This window comes from Pan paniscus, chromosome X (assembly GCF_029289425.2).
Source record: "Pan paniscus chromosome X, NHGRI_mPanPan1-v2.0_pri, whole genome shotgun sequence".
In the NCBI taxonomy this organism is placed as follows: Eukaryota; Metazoa; Chordata; class Mammalia; order Primates; family Hominidae; genus Pan; species Pan paniscus.
This window is the reverse complement of record NC_073272.2, coordinates 129,499,766-129,524,595: the sequence shown is the minus strand read 5'-3', so window position 1 is coordinate 129,524,595 and position 24,830 is coordinate 129,499,766. Positions and strand designations below refer to the sequence as shown.

General features: G+C 51.0%; 1 protein-coding gene across 2 annotated transcripts in view; it reads left to right on the top strand.

Moving 5' to 3' along the window:
* ELF4 (E74 like ETS transcription factor 4) overlaps positions 1-24,830 on the top strand; it is a 46,520-nt gene that overhangs the window by 6,533 nt on the left and 15,157 nt on the right. The window contains exon 2 of one of the 2 annotated variants that reach the window (XM_003818937.5): positions 22,373-22,657. The exons of the other annotated variant lie outside the window; for it this stretch is intronic. Within the exon in view, the coding sequence (XP_003818985.1) occupies positions 22,583-22,657 (75 nt within the window). The 5' untranslated portion in view covers positions 22,373-22,582. The remainder of the gene's footprint in view (positions 1-22,372; positions 22,658-24,830) is intronic. 2 annotated transcript variants of the gene reach the window in all.

The window sequence follows — 24,830 nt, the reverse complement described above, 5'->3', positions numbered from 1 at the left end:
AGGGGACTGGGGGCCAGTGCCCTTCCAGAGGCCTCCCAGAGAGTAACTTGGAGGTTCCATTTGCTATTGACTGGATTGTGTTTGCTTGAGGAGCCTGTGACCACCCGCAGGGACAGGCAGCCTAGGATAAACTGGACCACCCCTGAGTAAAGCACTCCACTCAGTCCCTTGGTCCCCACCCCTCAGTTAGAACTGCTAGGCTTTGGGGGATGGGAGGGTGGCAATTATTCTTAACCTCCCGAAATTCCTGATGACCCGATAACAAGGAGGTATTTAGACATAGAATGAGGAGCTAATCTTTTTCCTATAATGCCCCCTGAGGATAACAGAGGCTAGTTCAGCTCTGCTAATTCTATGAGAATCTATGCACAGAAAACACCTGTCTCATTAGATGACCACTTCTAATTAGCCATTCTAATAAGTGTGCAGTGGTATCTCATTGTGATTTTAATTTGTATTTTCCTGATGATGTTTGTATTGACTGATGATGTTGAACATCTTTTCATATAGTTGCTGTCCATGTGTCTTCTTTGTTGAGGTGTCTGTTCAAATCTTTTGCCCATTTTTAAACTGAATTGTTTGTTTTCTTGTAGTTGAGTTGTGAGAGTTCTTTATATTTTTTGGATACAAGACTTTCATCAGATACATGCTTTGTAAATACTTTCTCGTAGTCTGTGGCTTCTTTTAATCCCCTTCTCAGTGTCTTTTGACTTTAGCAAACATTTTAAATTTTGATGAAAGTGCAACTTTTCAATTTTTCTTTTTATGGGTCATAGTTTTGGTGCTGTATCGAAGAACTCTTCCCCTAGCCTTAGTTCACAAATATTTTGTCTCATATTTTCTTTTATAGGTTTTATAATATTAGTCTTTACATTTTAGTCTATGGTCTGCTTTGAGTTAATTTTTCTGTACGTTGAGTGGTATGGATCCAAATTCTTTTCCTTCCTTCCTTCCTTCCTTCCTTCCTTCCTTCCTTCCTTCCTTCCTTCCCTCCTTCCTCCCTCCCTTCCTTCCTTCCTCCCTCCCTCCTTCTCTTTCTTTCTTTCTTTCTTTCTCTCTCTCTCTTTCTCTCTCTCTCTCTCTCTCATCTTTATCTTGCTTTCTTGCTTTCTTCTTTCTTTCTTTTTCTTGGTCTTGCTCTGTTGCCCAGGCTGGAGTGCAGTGGTATGATTATGGTTCATTGCAGCCTTGACCTCCTGAGCTCAAGTAATCCTACCACCTTAGCCTTCCAAGTAGCTGGGACCACAAGAGTGTGCCACCATGCCCGGCTAATTTTAAATTTTTTTTTGTAGAGGTATGTTCTCACTATGTTGCCCAGGCTGATCTTGAACTCCTGGCCTCAAGCTATCCTCCCAGCTTGGCCTCCCTAAGTACTAGGATTACAGGTGTGAGCCACTGCACCCAGCCTTTTTTTTTCTTTATGCATATGAATATCTAATTATTCTAGCACTATTTTTTGAAAAAGCTATCATCAGTCTACTACCATTGTCTATATGTGGGCCCATTTCTGCACTCTATTCAATTCCATTGATTGGTCTACTTATTTCTCTTTACATTAACACCAACTGTTTTGATTACTGTAGCTTTATAATCATTCTTGAAATCAGGTAGTATTAGCCTTTCAACTTTGCTTTTGTTTGAAGTTGTTTTTGGCTAGTTTAAGTCCTTTGCGATTTCACATGATTTTTAGGGCTGACTTGTCCATAACATTTTCTTTTAATATTTACATTTATCCCACTTGCGTTAATTTTTGTTGTAACAAATATGTTTGGTGTTTTATTTTATTTTGAGATGGAGTCCCACTCTGTCGCCCAGGCTGGAGTGCCAGTCGTGCGATCTCAGCTCACTGCAACCTCTGCTTCCTGGGTTCAAGCAATTCTCCTGCCTCAGCCTCCCAAGTAGCTGGGATTGCAGGCATGTACCACCACACCCAGCTAAATTTTTTTTTAAATATATTTTTAGTAGAGACGCGGTTTCACCATGTTGGCCAGGCTGGTCTCAAACTCCTGACCTCAAATGATCCACTGGCGTTGGCCTCCCAAAGTGCTGGGATTACCGGCGTGAGCCACTGCGCCCATTCTGGCCTTGTTTTTGTTTTGTTTTGTTTTGTTTTGTTTTTTGAGACGGAGTTTCCCTCTTGTTGCCCAGGCTGGAGTGCAATGGCGCGATCTCGGCTCACTGCAACCTCTGCCTCCCGGGTTCAAGCGATTCTCCTGCCTCAGCCTCCCGACCTCCCGAGTACCTGGGATTACAGTCATGCGCCACCACACCCGGCTAATTCTGTATTTTTAGTAGAGACGAGGTTTCTCCATGTTGGTCAGGCTGGTCTGGAACTCCGACCTCAGGTGATCCACCCGCCTCGGCCTTCCAAAGTGCTGGGATTACAGGCACGAGCCACCGTGCCCGGCTTGTTTTTTAAATCTTATTTTATAATCATGTTTGTTCCTTATGTTACCATTATTTTAGATGATGCTTATCTTTTAATTGATATTCTTAGCCTAAAAAGTTACTTAACTTTATTATGCATTTGTAAAATAGGACTACTTATTTGTTATTTGCTCTTCATTTATTACCAATTTTTGGTGAATAAATCCATGACTATCTGCCTCATACATCATTTTATAGATGCCAATCATATTCTTGCTCAGCCTTGTCTGTCCAGAAAACAAAAGGCTTCTTTAAATAAAATTTTTCCTCATATAGTTATCCTCATACCCCTGTTTTCTTGAATCACTTTACTTCTTAGACCTGATCCAGAATGAAGTCTTTCCTGAGGGTTCAGTGATCAACCAATAACCCCAGGGTGGAAACATTGTGGTTTTGTACAAAGACAGAATGCTTTGGTGATGACCTGATCATCAACTGCCTTCTCAATGCCACTTAGAATAAATGACTCTAGCTAATACATCTTGTCCCTAACAGAGGCCTGGAGCAAGAGAGGAAAAGTAACATTGGAGCCCTGGAGACATTTGCCCAACTCTATGGCTACCTTACCCCTAGTCTGTAGCCCTAAGATCTATCAGGACCTGTGGTCTCATTTCTAGAGATCTCACTCTTGTTGAGAATTTAGGTGAACTTCATTCATGAATGCCCAAACCTGTGTTAGTCAGGAGATGAAATGGGCTTTGATCCCGTGGATTTTACTACCTGTTGGGGAAACAAGAGATACACATGAAATAATTAAAGGGCAATTCAAGACCCTGTGGGATTAATAAATCTTGTGGTAGAATTTAAGGGTCATGGGGGCTTAGAGAAGGGGGTTCCATGGGTGCAGACTGTAATTATGAGGGTACAACCAGCTCCATGGGGTTGGTGGATGTGATTGGGCCCTTGCTGGATAGGCACTATTTGATTAGCCAAAAAGGAGCAGCAAAGGCATGGCAGGCCTGAGAAACTCCGTGAATGAGCCTGGAATGTTCCCTCAGGGGACCATGAGGAGACCACTGGGCTTCAAGCCCAGGCTTAAGTTGGGAAATCATGGGAAACAAGCCGGAGTAGGTAGGGTGGGGTCAGACTGTGAAGGACCTTTGGAAACTGAGCAGATGAGTTTGGACCATAAGGCTCTGCCGAGTCTGGCTGGTGTGGTCACAGCCATCGATGTCAATGTGTGTCCTGGAGTAGGAGTTGGCGCCAGCTCAGAAGCTGAGGGAGGAGCTAGGCAGAGGCTGGGCCAAGACTGGAACTTGATCTTCCTCACTCCCAGTCAAGTGGGCTTTCTGCTGCACCAGGCCTAGTTTTTAGCTTTCCAAAGGATTTTCACATTCACTCCATATAGCTTCCTAACAGAACCCACAGGTATGGGGTACAGATGGTGAAGACCAGCTCACTCCATGGCTACTGGGGTGACAGGAGGTAGAACCACTGAGAAACACTCTATAGCTCACCTGCTGGTTGGCCCCACCAGGTGACCACTTGCCCTGGAGCCCCTTCTCAGGCTCAAACATGTTAGTTCCAGATGGTCTCCTTAAATGAAAATGTATTAAGAGGCAGGCGGTGGCTCATGCCTGTAATCCTAGCACTTTGGGAGGCCAAGGCGGGTGGATCACTTGAGGTCAGGAGTTAGAGACCAGCCTGGCTAACATGGCAAAACCCGTCTCTAGTAAAAACACAAAATTAGCAGGGCATGGTGATGCGCACCTATAATCCCAGATACTTGGGAGGCTGAGACATGAGAATCGCCTGAACCTGGGAGGTGGAGGTTGCCGTGAGCCGAGATAGCACTGCTGCACTCCAGCCTGGGCAACAGAGTGAGACTCTATCAAAAGAAAAAAGAAAATCTATTAAGGAGAGAGATGACACTTAACACAATATCAGTTTTTTGGTTTTTTTGTTTGTTTGTTTTTTGAGACGGAGTATCGCTCTTGTCACCCAGGCTAGAGTGCAGTGGCGTGATCTCGGCTCACTGCAACCTCCACTTTCTGGGTTCAAGCAATTCTCCTGCCTTAGCCTTCCAAGTAGCTGGGATTACAGGCGCCCACCACCACACCCAGATAATTTTTGTATTTTTAGTAGAGACGGGGTTTCACCATGTTAGCCAGGTTGGTCTCGAACTCCTGACCTCAGGCGATCCACCCGCCTCTGCCTCCCAAAGTGTTGGGATTACAGGCGTGAGCCCCCGCGCCTGGCTGGCCTGAACGTTTCGATAGAGGGAAGAAATGTGGAGCCCTGATGGCCACTATGGTCAATAAGCCTGCGTGGAGCTCTGGATAGCATGAAATCTCTAGGGAGGGAGGCCCGAGGCTGCGAGAGCCCTGTGACGTGGCGTGCCTGTGGTTACATAGCCCATTAATGGCAAAATTGACTTAGCAGAGTTTTTCCAAACTTTCCCACCCAAGTGCTCCCAAACTACTGAAAATTGTATTCTAGAGACCTAGAAGGACAGTTAAAATTTCTTGGAAGTATGACTTTTGATCTTAAATGTGAATGTTGCAATCTACTGCCTCGAGTACATTTTAAGTGATTTATCAGTGAACAAAATGGAGGCCCCTGGAAGATGAGCCCAGTCTGGACTGTGGCTTTGACGCCTAGTCTGGGGCTTGGTCAGCTTTGGCATGCAGGCCCTGTCTCTGTAGGGCCTGCCTGCAGGTGGGTCAGAGGTTGAACTTTCAGAAATTTAGCCTAAAGTGCTGGAAGGGAAATCTGTCACCCTCAGCATCTTCATTTGCTTCCAGTCTCCGTCCCTGTCTCCCTTTGTGATTCAAACACATTTGATGGAAAAATCTAGGCCCTTCTGTCCTGGGGGATAATCTTTTAGCTCGCTCAGTGGTTAGCTCTGGCCTCATCCTAGCCTTTGGGTGGGTGCATAGATCCCAGGGTGGGATGGACACAGACAGCTTGGGACCCATGAGGCTCAGAAGCCTGGGTATGGATTGGCCAAGATTGTGCCCAAGGACTTCCCAGCCTCATCTCCTCCATCACAGTCAGCCTGCAGCCCCTCATTCAGCCCCACCTTTAGCTTAGAGTGTTTACAGTGCTCTCCAGTAAAAAACAAATATATCTGCCTGGACTTGCAGTGCCTTTCAGCCTAGAGCTACCCACCGTCATCTCTGGGTGGCTAAGTACAGAAGAGCCGAGGAGGCACTCCAGGTCAAAGTTAGCTTCCTTAGCAGCACCACGTCTCATTCCTGTCTCCATAGCCTGCAGATAGAGAAGGTACAATTTAAAAAGAACGCATGCCCTCTCCAGCTTGAGCAAGCTGCATAAAGCACTATGAATATTCAGGTTTCGCTCTGGCAGGCAGGGCCCCAGGCACTGCGGGCCTGTGCCAGGCAGCAATCCTTCGTCCACACCCCCTGGCTCAGGGGGGCTCCGGGCTGCGGGAGCCTGTAGTGACGAAAGAGCAGGTAGGGCCCTGGGCAGGCTGTCTGGGCCAGGCAGGGCGGGGGCAGCCGGCTGGGTGAGGCCCAGATTCCCCAGGCTGATAAGGCAGCCTGTAAACACCCGGCAAGGGGAGGGGGCAGAGGGCAGGCGACCAGATGGCAGGAGAGGGGGGAAACCGGAGCCCAGGCCTAGCTGCAGGAAGTGGGGCTTGATGTGGAAACACCCTGTCCAGCGGGGGCTAGGCTGGTGGCCATCAAGGATCACTCCCTCCACCATGAAGGCAAGCTCAGTGCAAGGTGGGGCTGCTGGCCTGGGCGCCAGGCCAAGAACCTGGTTCCTGACATCTCCAAAGGACATGATCAATGGGTCTCTATTATGGGTTGCTCTACCACCTAGCACTGCTGAGGCGAAATCAGAACTGAGCTGCCCCTCATGGAGACAGTCAACAGAAGGATTGTCATAGAGAATTTGACTCTCATGGGAAAATCTTCATCATCACTATCAGTGAGGAGCGTCTATTGAACACTTAATTGTGTCAAAGGCCTCCTGCAGCACCCAAAGGAGAGCCACGTATCTGACACTCCATTCTATTCTGCCTTACAGTGCTCGCTTTTATTCCTTTCTTTTTCTTTTTCTTTTCTTTTCTTTTTTTTGAGACAGTCTTGCACTGTCGCTCAGGCTGGAGTGCAGTGGCGCGATCTCGACTCACTGCAACCTCTGCCTCCCAAGTTCTAGAGATTCTCCTGCCTCAGCCTCCCAAGTAGCTGGGATTACAGGCATATACCACCACGCCCAGCTAATTTTGTATTTTTAGTAGAGACGGGGTTTCTCCATGTTGGTCAGGCTGGTCTTGAACTCCTGACCTCAGGTGATCTGCCTGCCTCAGCCTCCCAAAGTGTTGGGATTACAGGTGTGAGCCGCCGCACCCGGCTGCTTTTTTTTTTTTTTTTTTTTTTAATAGAGATGGGTTTCATCATGTTGTCTAGGCTTGTCTCGAACCCCTGGCCTCAAGCCACCTTCCCACCTCGGCCTCCCAAAGTGCTAGGATTACAGGCGCAAGCCACCATGCCCGGCCCCTTGCAGTACTTTCTAATTAGAACCTCAGAGTTTCAGAACTGGCTGAGCCTTTAGCAAAAGATTACCAAACTCGCCTACTTCACTTTACAGATGGGGAAATTGGGATCCAGAGAGGGGCAGGGACTTGGCCACATTAATGGCAGACCTGAAATTAAAGTCCTTAGTTGGAAGTGTTTTCCACTGCTTACCCCAAGGAAAGCAGCTTGCATAAGGTTGGACCTGCCATGCATACTCAGTGACCCTGTACTTACCCTTGCCTAGGATTATAGGGAGGCTGGGAGGAGGAAACAGCCTTGGAGCCATCAACCAGAGGACCTTAGCTTGTGCATGGCCTTCAGTGGGCCGCTGCCCTTCTCTGGGCCTCAGTTAAAAAAAAAAGACAACTGCTTTATTAGATATAGTTATTAGATATAGTTCAAATACCATATAATTCATCCTCTTAAAGCATACACTTCAGTAGTTTTTAATCTATTCTCAGAGTTGTACATCCATCGCCAGAATCCATTTTAGAACATTTTCATCACCCCCAGGCAGGGCATGGTGGATGACGCCTATCACCTCAGCACTTTGGGAAGCTGAGGTGGGCGGATCACTTGAGGCTAGGAGTTTGAGACCAGCCTGGCCAACATGGTGAAACCCCATCTCTAATAAAAATACAAAAATTAGCCCGGTGTGGCTGGCACACACCTGTAGTCCCAGCTATTTGGGAGGCTAAGGCACGAGAATAACTTGAACCCGGGAGGCAGAGGTTACTGTGAGCTGAGATCGTGCTACTGCACTCCAGCCTGGGTGACAGAGTGAGACTCTGTCTCAAAAACAAAACAAAACAAAACCCAAAACATTTTCATCACCCCCAAAAGAAATCCCATACCCATTAGTATTCACTCCCAATTTTCTCCCAACCCTTGGGCCTCAATTTTGAAGATAACTTGCTACAAACATGTTTTGAGGGGGTGGAGCACCCAGCAATATTGTTTAGGCAGATGGGCTACCGAGCTTACTGGGAACTTCGATACAAAAAGACTCTACCACAGAGAATAGGGTGGGCCCCGTGATTAGTCCCCTGGCCCTGGGCCTGGCACCTATGAGGTGTTCAAGGCTGACTTTCCATAAATATTTGAATAAACATGTGAACCAACACCCCAAGATAAGAGCCCAGACTTACATTATATGTAAGCCAAGAGCAAGTGTATATTTATGGGGCAGGGACCATGCTGTGGCTACTTGAGGTCTGGAGCCAGGAACTCTCTGGAAACAGCAGAGCTTATAGGAAGAGTCGGCCTCCACATCATCAGAGCTGGAAGGCTCCCCCTCCACAATACTCCTTCTCCGCAGCTGGCCACAGGAGCTCACATGGTCACCATTGGAAGTTAGAATTGACTTACTAGATGGAGCTTGGGTTGACATTGAGTCCTTGAGGGGCTTGGGACACAAGCCTGGGAAGCCTCTGTTGAAGCGGCCCCACAGGGGCTCTGAGCTTCGAAGTGGAGAGCTGTGAGCCAGCCTTGAGCTAGGGATCCTAGCAGATGGTTGCTAGCATGGACAGAGGAAAAAGCAGGGACTTCAAGATCAAGGTCACACCGGCCCCAGTTTGAGTTCTGCCTCCATTCTTGGGCAGTGGTGGCCTTGATCATGTTACCTAATCTCTGAGCCTCACTTCTACTGTTTTTCAAATGAAACTGTTAAAACAGAATTATTACCAAAGCAGATTTCACTGAAAACAAAGTTCATTGTGTGTAGTAGTTGGAAATAAAGCTAGGTTCAAACCCCGGCTCTGCCACTTACTGGCTCCTTTGCAGGGACGGTGTAGTGTGAGACTAAAAGGAGATACCTTATATCCAGGGCCTGGTGCTACAGCAATCCCACAGCCCGCACCCCAGAACTACACATCCCTGCCACCTTCCCTGCACACCACCCTGTCATCTTGTCATTTTTACTGTTTGGTCCTCCTTTTCCCGAAGCAGGGGGAGCAACTTGAAGTGGTATCAGAGAGCGCAAAATAAAATCTTGCCCACCTTTACACAAGCACCCACGCCCCACTGCCCCTCCCCCAGCAGGCCATGCCTGAGACCACAGTGGTCACACCCACCACCCTGGGCCCACCAGCGGCTCAGGTCACTGCCAACCCCACAAGTGCTCACCCTGAGCTGGCACCAACCTCAAGCGCTTCCACCCCCTCCACCCAAACACGTGCCGCCAGCTTTGAGCCAGGCTTGTAACCAAACCCTGGCCCTGGGTTTGTGCTGCAGATGTAGGGAGGGGCTGGCAGAAGCCCAGGTGCACATCCAGATGTTGTTTCTAAGGTTTCCTTGGCATTCTCCCTACCAGCTGTGAAGCCGTATTCACTCCAGCTTGCAGGAGTGGACAAGCAGGTACTCCCCTCAGGGGCGGCGGGGCCCTATCTGGAGGGAACTGGTTCCTCTTTGTCCTAGGGGGGACATAGAGTGAGAGGGGACAGGGAAAAGTGGGACCCTGCTCTCTCTCTCTTTTTTTTTTTTTTTTGAGATGGAGTCTCCTCTGTCACCCAGGCTGGAGTGCAGTGGCGTGATCTTGGCTCACTGCAACCTCTGCCTCCGGGTTTCAAGTGATTCTCCTGCCTTAGCCTCCCGAGTAGCTGGGATTATAGGCGCCCACCACCATGCATGGCTAATTTTTGTTTTGTTTTGTTTTTGTTTTTTTGAGATGGAGTCTCACTCTGTCACCCAGGCTGGAGTGCAGTGGCGTGATCTCGGCTCACTGCAACCTCTGCCTCCTGGGTTCAAGTGATTCTTCTGCCTCAGCCTCCCGAGTAGCTGGGACTACAGGCTTGCACCACCACGCCTGGCTAATTTTTGTATTTTTAGTAGAGATGGAGTTTCACCATATTGACCAGGCTGGTCTCGAACTCCTGACCTCATGGTCTGCCCACCTGACCTCATGATCCGCCCACCTTGGCCTCCAAAGTCTGAGATTACAGGCGTGAGCCACCACACCCGGCCAATTTTTGTATTTTTAGTAGAGACGGGGTGTCTCCATGTTGGCCAGGCTGGTCTTGAACTCCTGACCTCAAGTGATTCACCCACCTCGTCCTCCCAAAGTGTTGGGATTACAGGTGTGAGCCACCGCGCCCGGCCCCTGCTCTCATGACAGGAGGCCTGGCTGGGCAGGGTTCTTGGCCAAAGATACAAGAATATGGCCCCGAGCTGAGAGAGGTATCAAGATCACCTTCTCAGCCATTTTTTTTGCAGGCCCATCCAGAACCTTCATTTGTAGGAATCCCCTTAGCTTCTTGCACAGCTGCTTGAACCTCAGGGAACAATATCACTACGGGGAAGCCAAGGTGATTGTGTCCATCCACCACCAGGCCCCCGAACCAGGCAGCAAGGCTTCTAGAGCCAGCATCACATAGTTCTGGCCTGTCCCCAGGAGGACTGGCAACTGGGCAGAGAGGTCCAAAGCCTCAGGCTGCTTACAGCTGTTCTGACCCATGGCCTTGGGAGGGTCTCACTGAGTTCGTCACCTGCCTGCACAATAACCTCACAGGCACACAGCCCTATGGCTAGGAACCCCACCTTGCAACAGCACCTGGGAGGTACTTAAGAGTGTAAGTCACCACACCAAGTCATCAGCCACCATGGAATGTGAGAGTTTCCTGCTACATCACCCAGAAAATGCCTCTACCCTTGACCCATATGTGATATAATACAGTTGACCCTTGAACAACATGGGTTTAAACCACACAGATCCACTTTATATGTGGATTTTTTTTTTTTTTTTTTTTTCTGAGACAGAGTTTTGCTCTGTCACCCAGGCTGGGGTGCAATGGCGCGATCTTGGCTCACTGCAACCTCCGCCTCCTGGGTTCAAGCAATTCTCCTGCCTCAGCCTCCCAAGTAGCTGGGATTATAGGCTCACCACTGCACTCCAACCTGGGAGACAGAGCGCCTGCCACCACGCCATCATGTTGGCCAGGCTGGTCTCGAACTCCTGACCTCAGGTGATCTGCCTGCCTTGGCCTCCCAAAATGCTGGAATTATAGGCATGAGCCATCACACCCGGCCTATAAGTGGATTTTTTTTTTTTTTAACAGTATTCTCAAGATTCGAAACCTGAGTACAGGGAGGGCCACCTTTTTGGATTTGTGGGCTCCACAGGCCAACTGCGGGACTTGAGTGTGCATGGATTTTGGTATTCCCAGGTGGTCCTGGAACCAATCCCCAAGTATGCCAGGGGACAACTGTACTTTGCCCTCCGTTGTCGCCTGTGTCCATTGGTGCTAGGGACAAGGCCCCTGCAAAATTATGAAGTGACATTGATTTCAATGTCATCTGCCCCAGTGAACTAACCTCTCATCCTCTTGCTTCATTAAACCTGTCCCTCCATTCGAAGCCACCCTGGGCTAGTCCTTCCTGGACATTGACCTCAGCATTTATATTCCAGTTTTTTATCCAGTCCTCTAAGGCCAGGCTCACTCCACCCCTCAAGGTGACAGCTAGGTAAAGTGATAAAGTCATTTCTACTCATCTGGTAGTAGGAGAGGGTTTGTGGTAGCAAGAGAGCCCCAATCTCCCTCCCAGGTACTGCATCCGCTTGTACCTGCTCCTAGCCCAAAGCAGTCTGGTAGACCTGCCACTGGGGCGTCCCCTTGTGTAGACAGCTGTCTCCTCAGCCTTCCTGTGAGGGATCCTCCCCACTCACCATGCAGGGCCCTCCCCTCTCTGCACTCCCTGACCTGTGTGAGGCAGGGGCGGGGCTGGGAGGGCCAGCAGGCCCCGAAGGGGAAACTGCTGAAACCCCTGGGACAGGAAGTGGCAGAGAAGGGCTGTTTCCGCTGGCAGAGCAGGGGTGCGGTGAGAGCTGGCCCTATCTCCTACTCCACTGCCTGTCTGCTGTGGGCCCTGGGAGGCTGGGGAGAGGTGAGAGTCCTTTCCCTGTCTCCCTCCCAAAAAAGTGGAGGCTTTTAGCCCACCGGACTGGAGGGAGGGGAGGGCTCTTTCAGAGGAGGCCATCTTCATTTTGCAAGGAGAGGAATTCCGAGAGGAGGGCAGAAAGGTCAGCAGACGGGAAGGGTGGGGCAGGGCAGGTGAGTGTGGAGTGAGGGAGGCCCATGGGGCAGTGGAAAACCACAGCTGGGCAGAGGACCCTTCTGTAAGCTTTTGTTCTGAGGGTAAATGATCAGGACCATGCCTGCTAAGAACTGTGGGAGATAGTAATGCAGTTGATCACTGCCTGTCTAAGTCATAGGGCTAGACAGGCCCTTAGGTCACCCAGTCCAACCCCCTCATTGTGCAGATGAGGTAACCAAGGCACACAAAGCAGAAGTGACCTGCTCGAGGTCACATCATGGGCAGAACTCACGTCTCCTAACCCCAGCCCAGGACCTTCTTTCTGATGAGAATCTGCTGAGTTGTATTTGGCATCCCACACCTCCCTGCAGGCACCTCCATCCCCAAGTGCTCTGTGACATTCTTCTCAGAAATCAACATGATGGGGTGGGTGTGGTGGCTCACGCCTGTAATCCCAGCACTTTGGGAGGTGGAGGTGTGAGGATGGCTTGAGGCCAGGACTTGGAGACCAGCCTGGGCAATATAGCAAGACCCCATCTCTGAAAAATAAATAAATACAAATTTGAAAAAATATATATTTTTTTGAGATGGAGTTTCACTCTTGTTGCCCAGGCTGGAGTGCAGTGGCACGATGTCGGCTCACTGCAACCTCTGCCTCCCGGGTTCAAGCGATTCTCCTGCCTCAGCCTCCTGAGTAGCTGGGATTACAGGCGCCCACAACCATGCCCAACTAATTTTTTGTATTTTTAGTAGAGACGGGGTTTCATCATGTTGGCCAGGCTGGTCTCAAACTCCTGACCTTAGGTAATCCACCCGCCTCGGCCTCCCAAAGTACAGGGATTATAGGAGTGAGCCACTGTGTCCGGCCTAAAATAAATTTTAAAAAAGAAATGAACTTGGTGAATTTATTCACACTGAAGCCTTTAGTCCAGCACTCAGCAAACCTTTCCTACAAAGAATTGCTTGAGCCCAGTTATTTGAGACCAACCTGGACAACATGGCAAAACCCTGTCTCAACAAAAAATACAAAAAGTTAGCCGGGCACGGTGGCGTGCACGTGTAGTTCCAGCTACTTGAGAGGCTGAGGCGGGAGGATTACTTGAGCCTAGGAGACAGAGGTTACAGTGAGCCATGATTGTGCCACTGCACTCCAACCTGGGTGACAGAGCAAAACCCAGTCTCAAAAAATACATACATTAAAAAAACACTATATGTCAGGAAATATTTTTCTTTTGATTTTTCCCAATCATTAAAAAATGTAAAAACCATTCTTAGCTCATGGGCCGTCTAAAAATGGACCGAAGGGCTGGGTTTGGCACATGAGCCATAGTTTATGAACCCCTGCTTTGGTCTAAGAAGTAAAGCTAAGGTGTCATGAGGAGGAGGACAGAATGTGCCAGGTGGGGAGGAAGCAGGGAAGGCTTTGAAAAGAAGGTGACATTTGCTTCAGATCTTGAAGGACTTGTGGGCATTGGGCTTGCAGAAGTTGAAGAAGGGCCTGTCAAGCCTGGGGGACAGTGTGAACACAGGCACGGAGGTGGAGGTGGGGAAGGCACTGTGGAGGTGGGGAAGGCACTGTGAAGGTTCAATGTGCCCTGCATGTGTGTGGCTTCTTCTTCTTCTTCTTTTTTTTTTTTTTTGAGACAGAGTCTTGCTCTGTCGCCCAGGCTGGAGTGCAGTGGCGTGATCTTGGCTCACTGCAACCTCCATCTCCCGGGTTCAAGCAATTCTCCTGCTTCAGCCTCCTGAGTAGCTGGGACTACAGGAGGGCGCCACCACATCTGGCTAATTTTTGTATTTTTTAGTAGAGACAGGGTTTCACCATATTGGCCAGGCTGGTCTTGAACTCCTGACCTCGTGATCCGCCTGCCTTGGCCTCCCAAAGTGCTAGGATTACAGGCGTGAGCCACCACGCCTGGCCCTAATTTTTGTATTTTTAGTAGAGATGGGGTTTCACCATGTTGGCCAGGCTGGTCTTGAACTCCTGACCTCAGGTGATCTGCTTGCCTCGGCCTCCCAAAGTGCTGGGATTACAGGCATGAGTCACCACATCCAGACAATTTTTTTGTATTTTTTAGTAGAGACAGAGTTTCACCATGTTGGCCAGGCTGATCTCGAACTCCTGACCTCAAGTGACCTGCCCGCCTTGGCCTCCCAGAGTGCTGGGATAACAAGCATGAGCCACCACGCCCAGCCGTGGCTTCATTGTTATTGGCCAGCCCTGAATCTTTGACTGCTGTGTGTTCTTGCCAGAGGAAAGGGTTGCTTTTTTGAGGATGCCAGGAGACAATGAGCAAGGAAGGAGGCAAGGAAGAAGAGTCACTTGGGAGTCACAGTGCAACTAGCTGTGTCACCTTGAGCAAGTCACTTCCTTTCCTATGGTAGCAGAAGTTGGATGATAAGAGGGATGGATGCAATGATCTTTCAGGTCTCTTATAACTTTGATATCCTGGGACTCTGACTCAAGGAGAGGTGTTTTTTTTTTTGTTTTTTGTTTTTTTTGAGCTGAGGTCTCACTCTTGTTGCCCCGGCTGAAGTGCAGTGGTGCGATCTCAGCTCACTGGGGCCCCCACCTCCCAGGCTCAAGCGATCCTCCCACCTCAGCCTCCTGAGTAGCTGGGACTACAGGCGTGTGCCACCACGTCTGGCTAATTTTTGTATTTTTTTTTTTAGTAGAGACAGGGTTTTGCCATGTTGCCCAGGCTGGTCTCGAACTCCTGAGCTCAAGCAATCCACCTGCCTCGGCCTCCCAAAGTGCTGGGATTACAGGTGTGTACCACCGCACCCGGCCTTCTAACTTGAGGAGAGGTTTTAATCGTGCGGGTGAGAGAGAAGGAGGAACCCCAGGAGCTCTCGATGACTTCTGGAGCCGAGGCTGCCCTCCCTGTCTGGCCAGGCCCTGGTAGGCTGTCTTCCCACCTCATCCTTTCTGGCACCCCTCCCTTCTGTGAAAGGGATGCTGGAGTACTGCTCTTGTGCCTGAAGTACTGTCCTTTGCTTTTGCTGGCCTGGGGATTGGCCAGTGGCAGAAGGGCGCATTTGGGAGGGGCAGCCAGTGCCAAGCAGGCAGCAACCACACCATGGCCCCTGCTGCCCAGGAAAGTTCCAGATCTGAGCAAGGAGGCTTCACGTTAGTTTCTAGGACACACACTGGGCTGGCAGGGACCTTGACAAAGAACACTGTCCCTTCAATAAAAGTTATCTGACTTAATATCCTGTGGGTACCAACATAGATTATCCCAGCTTCTAAAAAACCCACTAATCAATTTAATTAGTCTCTAGTCAGTGTTTGTTTTTTTGAGATGGAGTCTCGCTCTGTCACCCAGGCTGGAGTGCAGTGGCGCGATCTCAGCTTACTGCAACCTCCCCCTCCCAGGTTCAAGTGATTCTCTTGCCTCAGTCTCCCGAATAGCTGGGATTACAGGTGCACGCCGCCACACTCCGGCTAATTTTTGTATTTATAGTAGAGACGGGCTTTTGCTCTGTTGGCCAGGCTGGTCTCAAACTCTTGACCTCAGGTGATCCACCCTCCTTGGCCTCCCAAAGTGCTGGGATTATAGGCATGAGCCACCGCACCCGGCAATATCTTTTAACATTCTTACAGCGAGAACACCCTGCACATCTTGGGGTCTCTACAGCTACTGTATCTCCCCATAGTCCATCAATTTCTTTACTTTGGGGTGGCTCTGGGATTCACCTCCTGGCTTCCAGCTACCCTACCTGGTCTCCCTCCATCTCCTCCACTCACAGACCCACTCTTATTTTATTTATTTATTTATTTTTTTGAGATGGAGTGTTCACTCTTGTCGCCCAGGCTGGAGTGCAGTGGCGCGATCTCAGCTCACTGCAACCTCCGCCTCCTGAGTTCAAGTGATTCTCCTGCCTCAGACCCACTCTTATACCCAGACCAAACTGCCCTTCCTAAAGGGCTGCTTGTTATGCCCCTCCCTTGCTCAAGAATCTACAGTAACTCACAGTCGCTTTCCATATTAAGTTCTCATTCCACAGTTCCATGGATCCACTTATCCAGCTTCCCAAGCAATGTTCCTCTCTCCCTCTAATCAAACTGGTTTCCTCTCTCTACCATACATTTTATATTTGTTGCTTTTGTCCCCTCAGCCTTCATTTCATCCCGCCAACTCCATTTCCCTTTCTTCCTCTATATCTAGGTAAAGACATGCTAAATGTTTAATGAACTACCACAGCCCCAGAGTAACGAATCAGACCAGGGAATTGGAAAACACGCTGGCCAGGCGCGGTGGCTCACGCCTGTAATCCCAGCACTTCGGGAGGCTGAGGCGGGTGGATCACTTGAGGTCAGGATTTCAAGACCAGCCTGGCTAACATGGTGAAACCCCATCTCTATTAAAAATAAAAAAAATAGCCGGGCGTGGTGGCACACACCTATAATCCCAGCTACTCAGGAGGCTGAGGCACACCCTGGAGGCGGAGGTTGCAGTGAGCCAAGATCGCGCCACTGCACTCCAGCCCGGGTGACAGAGTGAGACTCCGTCTCAAAAAATAAAAAAAGAAAAACACGTTTCGGGCTAACAGAGAGCTTTTGCTTACATTAGCTCATTGGCCTTTTGCAACAACCCCTTGAGCTAAATAGGAGATCCCTGTTTTACAAAAGAGGAAAGTGACTTGCCTCAACCCCAAGGCAGAGCTGGGGCTTCTAGCTGGAAAGCCGATGATCTTAGGATCTGCAGGGGCTTCTGGGGGCTCTCCTAGGCTGGAGCTGGCAGACCATTATACTGGGGTTTAGTGGCTGCCCCACACTTGGGTTTCTCCCTTTTCCTGCAGTGGGTTCTCCCGTCATTGGCTTAGTGCCACTGTCCTGTGCTTCGTGCATGAAGCACTAGAGATGGTGATGTGGTGGCCGCAGGCACTTCCAGGGGGTGCTCTTTTGGCCTTCTCAGAGCAGCTGGGGAAATAGGTTCTCTTTGTCACTAACCCTCCCCCTCCTCTTCCTCCCCTATGGGGCTTCTGTAGTGTAGTGCTCTTTCTTGCCACATAACCACAACCCAAAGAGCTGGGGCGGGGTGAGGACAGGGGATCCAGTGCGCTGCACCAGCCGCAGCAGCCTGCTCCTCCCTCCCTGCCAGGTCCCCAGCCCAGGCAAGGAGTCAGCCCCTTGCCACCCAACAACTGGAACCCTCCAGCCCCACCCTGTGTATTCTGGAGCCAGTGGGGTCCACCTTCTGGAGCTTAATGGGGCCCACAGCCCCTGTTGCTCTCTGGGAGGTCACCTGAAACTCATCATCTGGATGAACGCTTTTTAATTTTCAAAGTGCTTTTCCACTGCCATCTTTATTCACCCGAGACTCCCTGGTGAGCACCTGCTAAGCCTGGATTACTCACAACCCTCACCTGCTCGAAGGATGACAGAAACCACAGCCCAGAAAGATGGCCGACTTTTCCATGGTCACACATCTTGCTAGGATGCAGCCAGAACGCCTCCCTCCTCCTCCCCGACCCTAGGCAGTCTACACTGTGGGTGGGCTGTGGGTCCCCTGGAGAAAGAGGAAAAAGCATCTCTTTGTCTGGGACCTGCCATCTAATCACTCCTCCTCTGGGACAGATCAAGGCCTGCAAAGAAGGTAGGGGAAGAGGCGAGCTGAGAAGGGTGTGAGAGCAGGGGCTGTAACTGGGGAAGAACCCTGGGCCCACCTCACCATCAGAGTTGGGAGAAACCCTATGCTGGAATCAGGTGGTGACAGAGGAGCAAGGAAGGAAACTGGGTTTCTTGTAAATAAGCACAGAGAAACCCCAACCAACAGAGCTTGCAAAACCTTTCTTTTTTCCCTCCCTCTTCCTGGTTTCATCTCAAATGGAGTGGCTGGTAGAAAGAAAGGAATAGGAGAAAGAGCTGACAAAATAGCGGTGACTAGGGCCCCTTCACTGGGCACTTGCTTAAGTAGGAGGGTTAGCTCACTCATTGGAGTCCAGCCGTAACTGGACTGAGGTTTGGGGTTCAAGTCCTGTGGATGGGTGAATTCTGCTCTGTTCAGGACTACAGACTGGATATAGTCCTGACTCTGGCCTTCTGTCTCTTAAATCCACGCCACTGGTCACATGGTACAGCAGGCAGTTCCCTGCTTGATGATTATTCGCCTGAGGACGGGCTGTTTTTCAGTCAAGGGTACAGCTGTTCCTGGGGTAGTTTCCATTTTGCTTGTGGTTGTGGGGGAGGGGTGTTGAGGGAGTGGGAAATGGCATGAAGGAAATTGTCACTTCCTTTCCAGAGAATTCCAGAAAGGTTTCATGGAGGATGAGGTATTTCAGGAGTGAGAGCTGGCTCCAAGGGGACAAGGAACCGGAGAAGGAGAATTGTGCTTTGTGGCCCAGCTGACCATCTGGCCTCCATGTTTCCTGGCATGTGCGAAAATGGCACGGGTGTTACCAGCAATTCTGTGAGAGCCATTGGCTCAGCTGAAAGGGTGTAGATTTAAACTCACTCCACGGAGACTGTGGACGTGGCTTTCACATTGGGGCTATTTCCTGTAAGGGAGGCCCAGATGAGTGGTTGCTGGACACTGCTTGGTATGTTTCAGTGACAGCCCCAGGAAGGGTCTGTGCATGTAAAGGGGGCCGAGTTGTGACACAGGAGCAGCCCAAACCACTTCTATTTTGCTTCGGTTTTGAAATGCAGTCAGAGCCACAGAGGTGTGTATTTGCAGGCCAGGAGGTAGGCGCCTTTGCCTGCACACTCCCTCCTAAGGTCCATACACTCAGAGGGCACCCAGGGGCACATACTCTCGCAAAGGCTTTGCTTTTGGCCCAAGTAAGACAGGCGCTGGGAGTCAGAGACCCTGTAGGGCCTCAAAGGGTGTGAAGGGAGTGGAGCTCTTGCCCCTCTGCGAGGGGACTGTGACTGGAGCAAGCTGTGAGCTGTGCAAGCATGGGGCAGGGTAGGGGAATTCACCACCAGTTACTAAGGGTTCACAGGCTCCTCAATTCCCCGAGCCAAGTGTCCGTGTGTGCTCCCTGATTCGTCCACTTGCTGGGGAGGCAGCATCCAGGGCTCTAGGCTACTGAAGCTGCGTCCCAGCCAAAGGGCCCACTGGAGAAGGGAGCCCCTGGTGGGGGCCTCCCTGGCCCACAGGGCACACCTCCTATGGTGGTGGCATCTTTGGTTTCGGGTTCCTGGGAGAAGGAGGTTATTTTGAAGGACTGAAGCGGGGGTTCACTCCTCTGCTGGGGAGAGTGAGTGAACATGCAAATGAGCCTCTCTCCACCTCTCACTTTCAAATCCTCAAACATCTCAAGGGGGAGGGGGAAACTTTCTGGACTGGACGGTTAGGGCGGATGGTTTCTCAGCCTTGGCCAAAAGAGTAGGACAGCTACTTCCTCCCCCTCCACCCCTTCAAGACCTTAGCTTCAGGCTCAGGGTAGACGATCACCAGGATGAGCCTCGGGTGCTGGGTATAGCCTCACAATACCTCACAATCCCGAGGCAGCAAAGCCTGCACCCACCAAGTCCTGGATTTTGCTACCTCAATATGTGGACACAGAAAAGAATGCCCTGGGAATCGTCTCTCTTTGATTTCAAACCTCTCTGCATTGGTGACCAAGGATTCCATTCAATGCAGTGCAGGGCCCTGGCTGCCTCCCTCCCCCACCAGCTCCCTGGCACATGGACTTTGGGGGTCTCATCCCCGGGACCCATGGGCCACATATCTAGCTGGGGCTGGCATTCTCTTCCTGAGAACCCCACCCCCATCTTCAGCACAGCCACTTCCAGCCAGCATTAGCTCAGGTTTGTCATTCTCACGAAGGCAGCTGAGGCTGGCCCGGAGGAGGAACTGACAACTGAGCTTGCGGCTTTGCTGGCCAGACCAGGGCAGCCCTTTGACACACAGAGGCTCTCGTGCACACGTCTGCACGCTTGGGACACATGCACACACCCTGCACACACATATACCTACAGTGCGCTTGCACACCCACAACCAACGCAAATAGCGCACCTGGGTAAATGACAATGCAAAAACATACAGAGGTCACCCCAGAAGGTATGCACATTTTGCTCATTCTCACGTAAGGCAGAGTACGTGACACCTACCCGCATCCACCGTATACAGATAAACGTTGCCCAGAAAACACACCTCACAGATGCTGACTGACCCATACCACCAATCTATCCATCCATCCATCCATCCACCCACCCACCCATCCACCCATTCATCCCTTCATTCATTCCACAAACACAAATTTAGTGTCTGTTACATGCCATACATGATGCAAGGTGCTAAGGTTTCATCAATGTCCAACACGGTTGTTGCTGCCCTCAAGGAAGCCCCTGTCTTATGGGGGAGGTAAGGAAGGTGCATAAAAGTAGCCCAGGCAGACAGCACCGGCAGTGAACTCGCAAACATGAAATCCTGATCTGGAAAGAAGAGATGAGCAAGCCCGAAGGGAAGGGCTACAGCGAGTGACCTTGGGGGAAGGGACACACACAGGAGTTTCATGTTTAGACAAAGTGGGATTAGGTGAAAGTGATCACCTTTAATTTGATTAGTATGAGAATGTTTCCTGGGGGCAGGCAGAAGGCCTGTGGGAGGGCGGGAGCTGCTGTGGAATGCAAGCCTTGGGGCGCTTAGGCTGGGGGGGGCAGGGGGGACAGACCTTCCAAGCATAAATGGCCTTGGGAGGCTTCACAGACCAGTGGAGAATGGGTCGCAGGCAGGGTCTGGTGGGGGTGGGGTGGTGGTGGGAGGAGTGAACCTGGGGCAAGGGCTGCAGTTTCCCAGGCGCCTCCTCCCAGTACTCAGCCTCTCACTCGTCCAAAGGGAAATTCAGACCTGAGAGGTTGAGTTGAGCGACTTCTCCCGACTTTTTGTTGGGGTGGGTGGAAAGGTGTGGGGGTGAGGGTGGGGGTGGGGCAAAGGCACGGCCAGCCCTGTGGGCTAACGGAAAGGAAGTAGGAGAGGCCTGGGTGTCTCCTGTGGGGGAGAGCGGTCATCAGGGAGGTCACCGTGGTCCCCCTCCCTTTCCTCCCCTTTGCCCCTCTCTGAAGTTCCTCATTTCTTTCCGGGCCAGGATAAGGTTTGCCCACCCCGGCACTGCCAAGGGAGTGTCAAGGAGGTGGAGTGCAGTGTGTGGCTTCTGCTATGGTGCATGGACCCACCCACACGCACATCCACACACTCAGAACCGAGCCCAGGGGACCAAAGACGTGGCGCCTGGAAGTGGAGAAGCTCCAGTGATGGGGTGGAGGAGCAGAGCTGGCTGGCGAGGAGGGAGGTGGGAGGGCTGGGGCTGTGGCAGGCAGGCCTGGGTGTGACCACCCACAACACGCAGATGAGGCGCCCGGGCACTGACAGCCCTGAGGAATGGCGACAGGGGAAACAAATGCAGGCCCGGACGCCATGTGACACCGTGAGCGCTGAGGGCACGTGGGGCGAGAGGAGGTGTGTTTGGGCTGCGGCAGACACAGAAGATTTCCTGGAAAAGGGGCCTAAGCCAGCCCCAGAGGATGGGGAAGGTTCCGCCTGCCCCTCCTCCAGTCGGGGCTCTCCTCACCAGTTCCCAGGGTGACAGTTCACTCTTGAAACTGAAAGCAAAGCTAAACCAAGAACACAAACCCACACACAGCACAGAGGCCACGCTCTCTGGTGGGTGGCGGCGGTAGTGGTGAGAGTGGGGGGTGCTGACGAAAACAGGGTATGTGGCCCACCTGTCCCCCAGTCTCCAGGCTCTCTGGAGGCTTGGCTCCATCTGAGAGTCCCATCCCTGAGAGCAGGGTCAGGCCACTGCTGGTCCTCACACAATACAACCCCCACAGCGAGGCAGGCATGGGTGTGACCACCCCCACTTCTTCCTCTGTAGATGTGGCCCCTCAAAGCTAACTGGCCCCCACTCCCAAGGTAAGATTAGGCTGACTTCACCTGGAGCCAGGCAGAGTCAGAAGAGCACTACAGAGTGGGTATACAGATACCCACAGGCCCCCACTCAGCCCCTCACATGATTCTTCCCCAAGCCAAGGGAGTTACAGGGATTCTCCATGCTGCTGCCTCGTCCACGAGGCCAGGCCAGGCGCCCTGACTCCCCCTGGGGATTAGTCTTCAGGGTGGAGAGAGCGCAAAGTTCCTCCATCTGGCAGTTTCTCCAGGGGAAGGGGAGGAGGCAGGGAGGGAGGCTGCTTATCTTTGGGACTAGTGCGAGATGCCGATGCTGGTGACCCAGACGGGCACCAACACTCAGCCACTTCCCACTGGAGGCCATTCAGTTGACTTCCTCTCTCCTTCTTTCTTTCCCTGACCTCTTTCTTCTCTGTCGCTTTTCTTCTCTCATCATCCTCCCGTTTCGGCCACTCCTCTATTGGCAGTCTGCCTTAGCATGGCAGGGTCCCTCTGGTTCATAGGCAGTTCTGGCAACAGAGCTCAAGGAAGGTGACTTACTCACTGTCCCCATCTCTCCCTTCTCTCTAGGTCGCTCCTGTGGTTGGTCCAGCCCAGAATGCAGCCTTGAGCCTGGCTTAGGCCACCACCTACTCCAGCTCTCTCCACCCCCTATTTTACTGCAGCTCAGGGGGGTAGGCTCTAGGCTCCAAAGTACCTGGGTATTGTCCCTTCATCAAGAAAGCCCCACAGCTCTGGAGGGCTCTGATAATCCCATTGTCAGCTCTCTGAAAAGACAGCATGGCTATTACCCTACAGCCCAGTGACCTGATCTTTGAGTTCGCAAGCAACGGGATGGATGATGATATCCACCAGGTATGGCCCCAGAGAACAGAGCACAGTTAGCCCCTGTGGACAATCAGATAGACACAGACAGCCAGGGAGCCAGCTGGCTGCACAGCTAGCCAGTCAGCAAATATCCATCAAGCACCTACTATGCTCAGGGCACTGGCCCTGCTTGCCAGCCAGCCTGCGTGCCAGCCAGTCACTCATGAGGCTGGTCTGGAGTCACCGGGCAGTCATTTAGGGAGCTGGTTGCCCACATGCAATCATTGAGCCAGCCAAACATCTGCTAAGTACATCAGCTGGGCTGTTGGTTAGTCAGCAACATGGACCAAACGCATAAGGGGTACACTGACCATCAGATGCATTTTTCGGCCACTTCTCTTCTCCCAAAGTGTCACAGTGAGAAAGCTGTGGGGACAGCCACATAGCAAGAATGAGCACTGCCAGCTGAACTGTAGACTGGCGTCCAGGCCCTGACATTTTCAGAGTTGTCTTTTTGGCCCCAGCCTGAGGATTCAGGACAAGCTGGAAATGAGGTCTTTTGGTGGGAGGAAGTTGGAAAATAGGACAGGATTCTGGTGCTCACTGAGGTCCCCACTGCTCCATACCTTCCCTACACTGGCACGTTTTCTGTGCACTTAGATGTATGTACCCATTGAACGGTGTCCTGGCAGACCCATCACTACCCTCCATTCTCCTTCTTCCACAAAATGGAGAGAGAAGAGGCATCCAGGCACAGTAGAAAGAATGGAAGATTAGGAGTCAGGAGCCCTGGGTTCCGATCCCAGTTTGGCCACAATGTCACCTGAGCAAGTCCTGTCCCTTACCCTATTTTTTTTTTTTTTTTTGAAACGAAGTCTCACTCTGTCGCCCAGGCTGGAGTCCAGTGGCGTGTTCTCGGCTCACTGCAACCTCTGCCTCCCATGTTCAAGCCATTCTCCTGCCTCAGCCTCCCAAGTAGCTAGGATTATAGGCACTTGCCACCATCCCCAGCTAATTTTTGTGTATTATTAGTAGAGACCGGGTTTCACCATGTTGGCCAGGCTGGTCTCCAACTCCTGGCCTCAAGTGATCCACCCACCTTGGCATCCCAAACTGCTAGGATTACAGGCGTGAGCCACCACGCCTGGACCCCTATCCTATCTGACTGCTGTTTCCCCATCTTCACCAAGAGGCGATCCAACTGGATTATCTCCAAAGGGCATTCCAGTCTAACTCAGATGCTCTCTATTCTAAATCCTGTAAGGATGGAAAACTGTCCAATCTCTAGCTGCCTACCAAAGCCTGCCCCCTAGTGGCCTTTGAGCACTTTGAACTTTCCGTCTACCTCCTTGCCTTAAAGCAGCTCAATTTTATTGAACATATGTGGTGTGCCTAGCCTCGTGGAAGGCATCAGACAAGGAGAAAGGAAGAAAAATCTACCATACATGAGTTCTCAATGCTACTTGTCATTTTCCATTTGTTTCTAGTCCACTCAGCAACTGTTTCTTTTCTTCATAGAGGCTGTTTTTCACAGAAGCAGTTCTTACCTTCCAACCTATCCCTCCACCCTCAGCGGACAGCCTCTCCTCCAATCCACAGAGAAACTCAAAGCCCAGGACGCCCTCAATTTCCCTCCCTTCTCTCTTTTTATCTGTAACATCTCCTGTTCTTGTTTCCTTCCCACTGGCCCAGGAGAAAGAAATGTTACTTTTCCTTGCAAGGGTGACTCCCAACCTCTGTACTTAATCTGTTCTCTCCTGCATCCTTCAAGACCTCAAACCATCCATCACTTCCTCTCTCTCGTATCTTTTATTTTTCATTTTTATTTTTTGAGATGGAGTTTCGCTCTTGTCACCCAGGTTCCAGCACAGTAGCACAATCTGGGTTCGCTGCCACCTCTGCCTCCTGGGTTCAAGCGATTCTTGTGCCTCAGCCTCTGGAGTAGCTGAGATTACAGGCACGCATCACCAAGCCCAGCTAATTTTTGTATTTTCAGTAGATACAGGGTTTCACCATGTTGGGCAGGCTGGTCTCGAACTCCTGACCGCAGGTGATCCACCCGCCTCGCCCTCCCAAAGTGCTGGGATTACAGACGTGAGCCACCGCGCCTGGCCTCTTGTATCTTTTAGACCTCAGATTTCTTTCCTCAACTTTGAACATCTTCAGGTGTCCCAACCCTAAAAGAAAACCTTCCCTCCCTTCTGCTCCCACCTTCAAAATT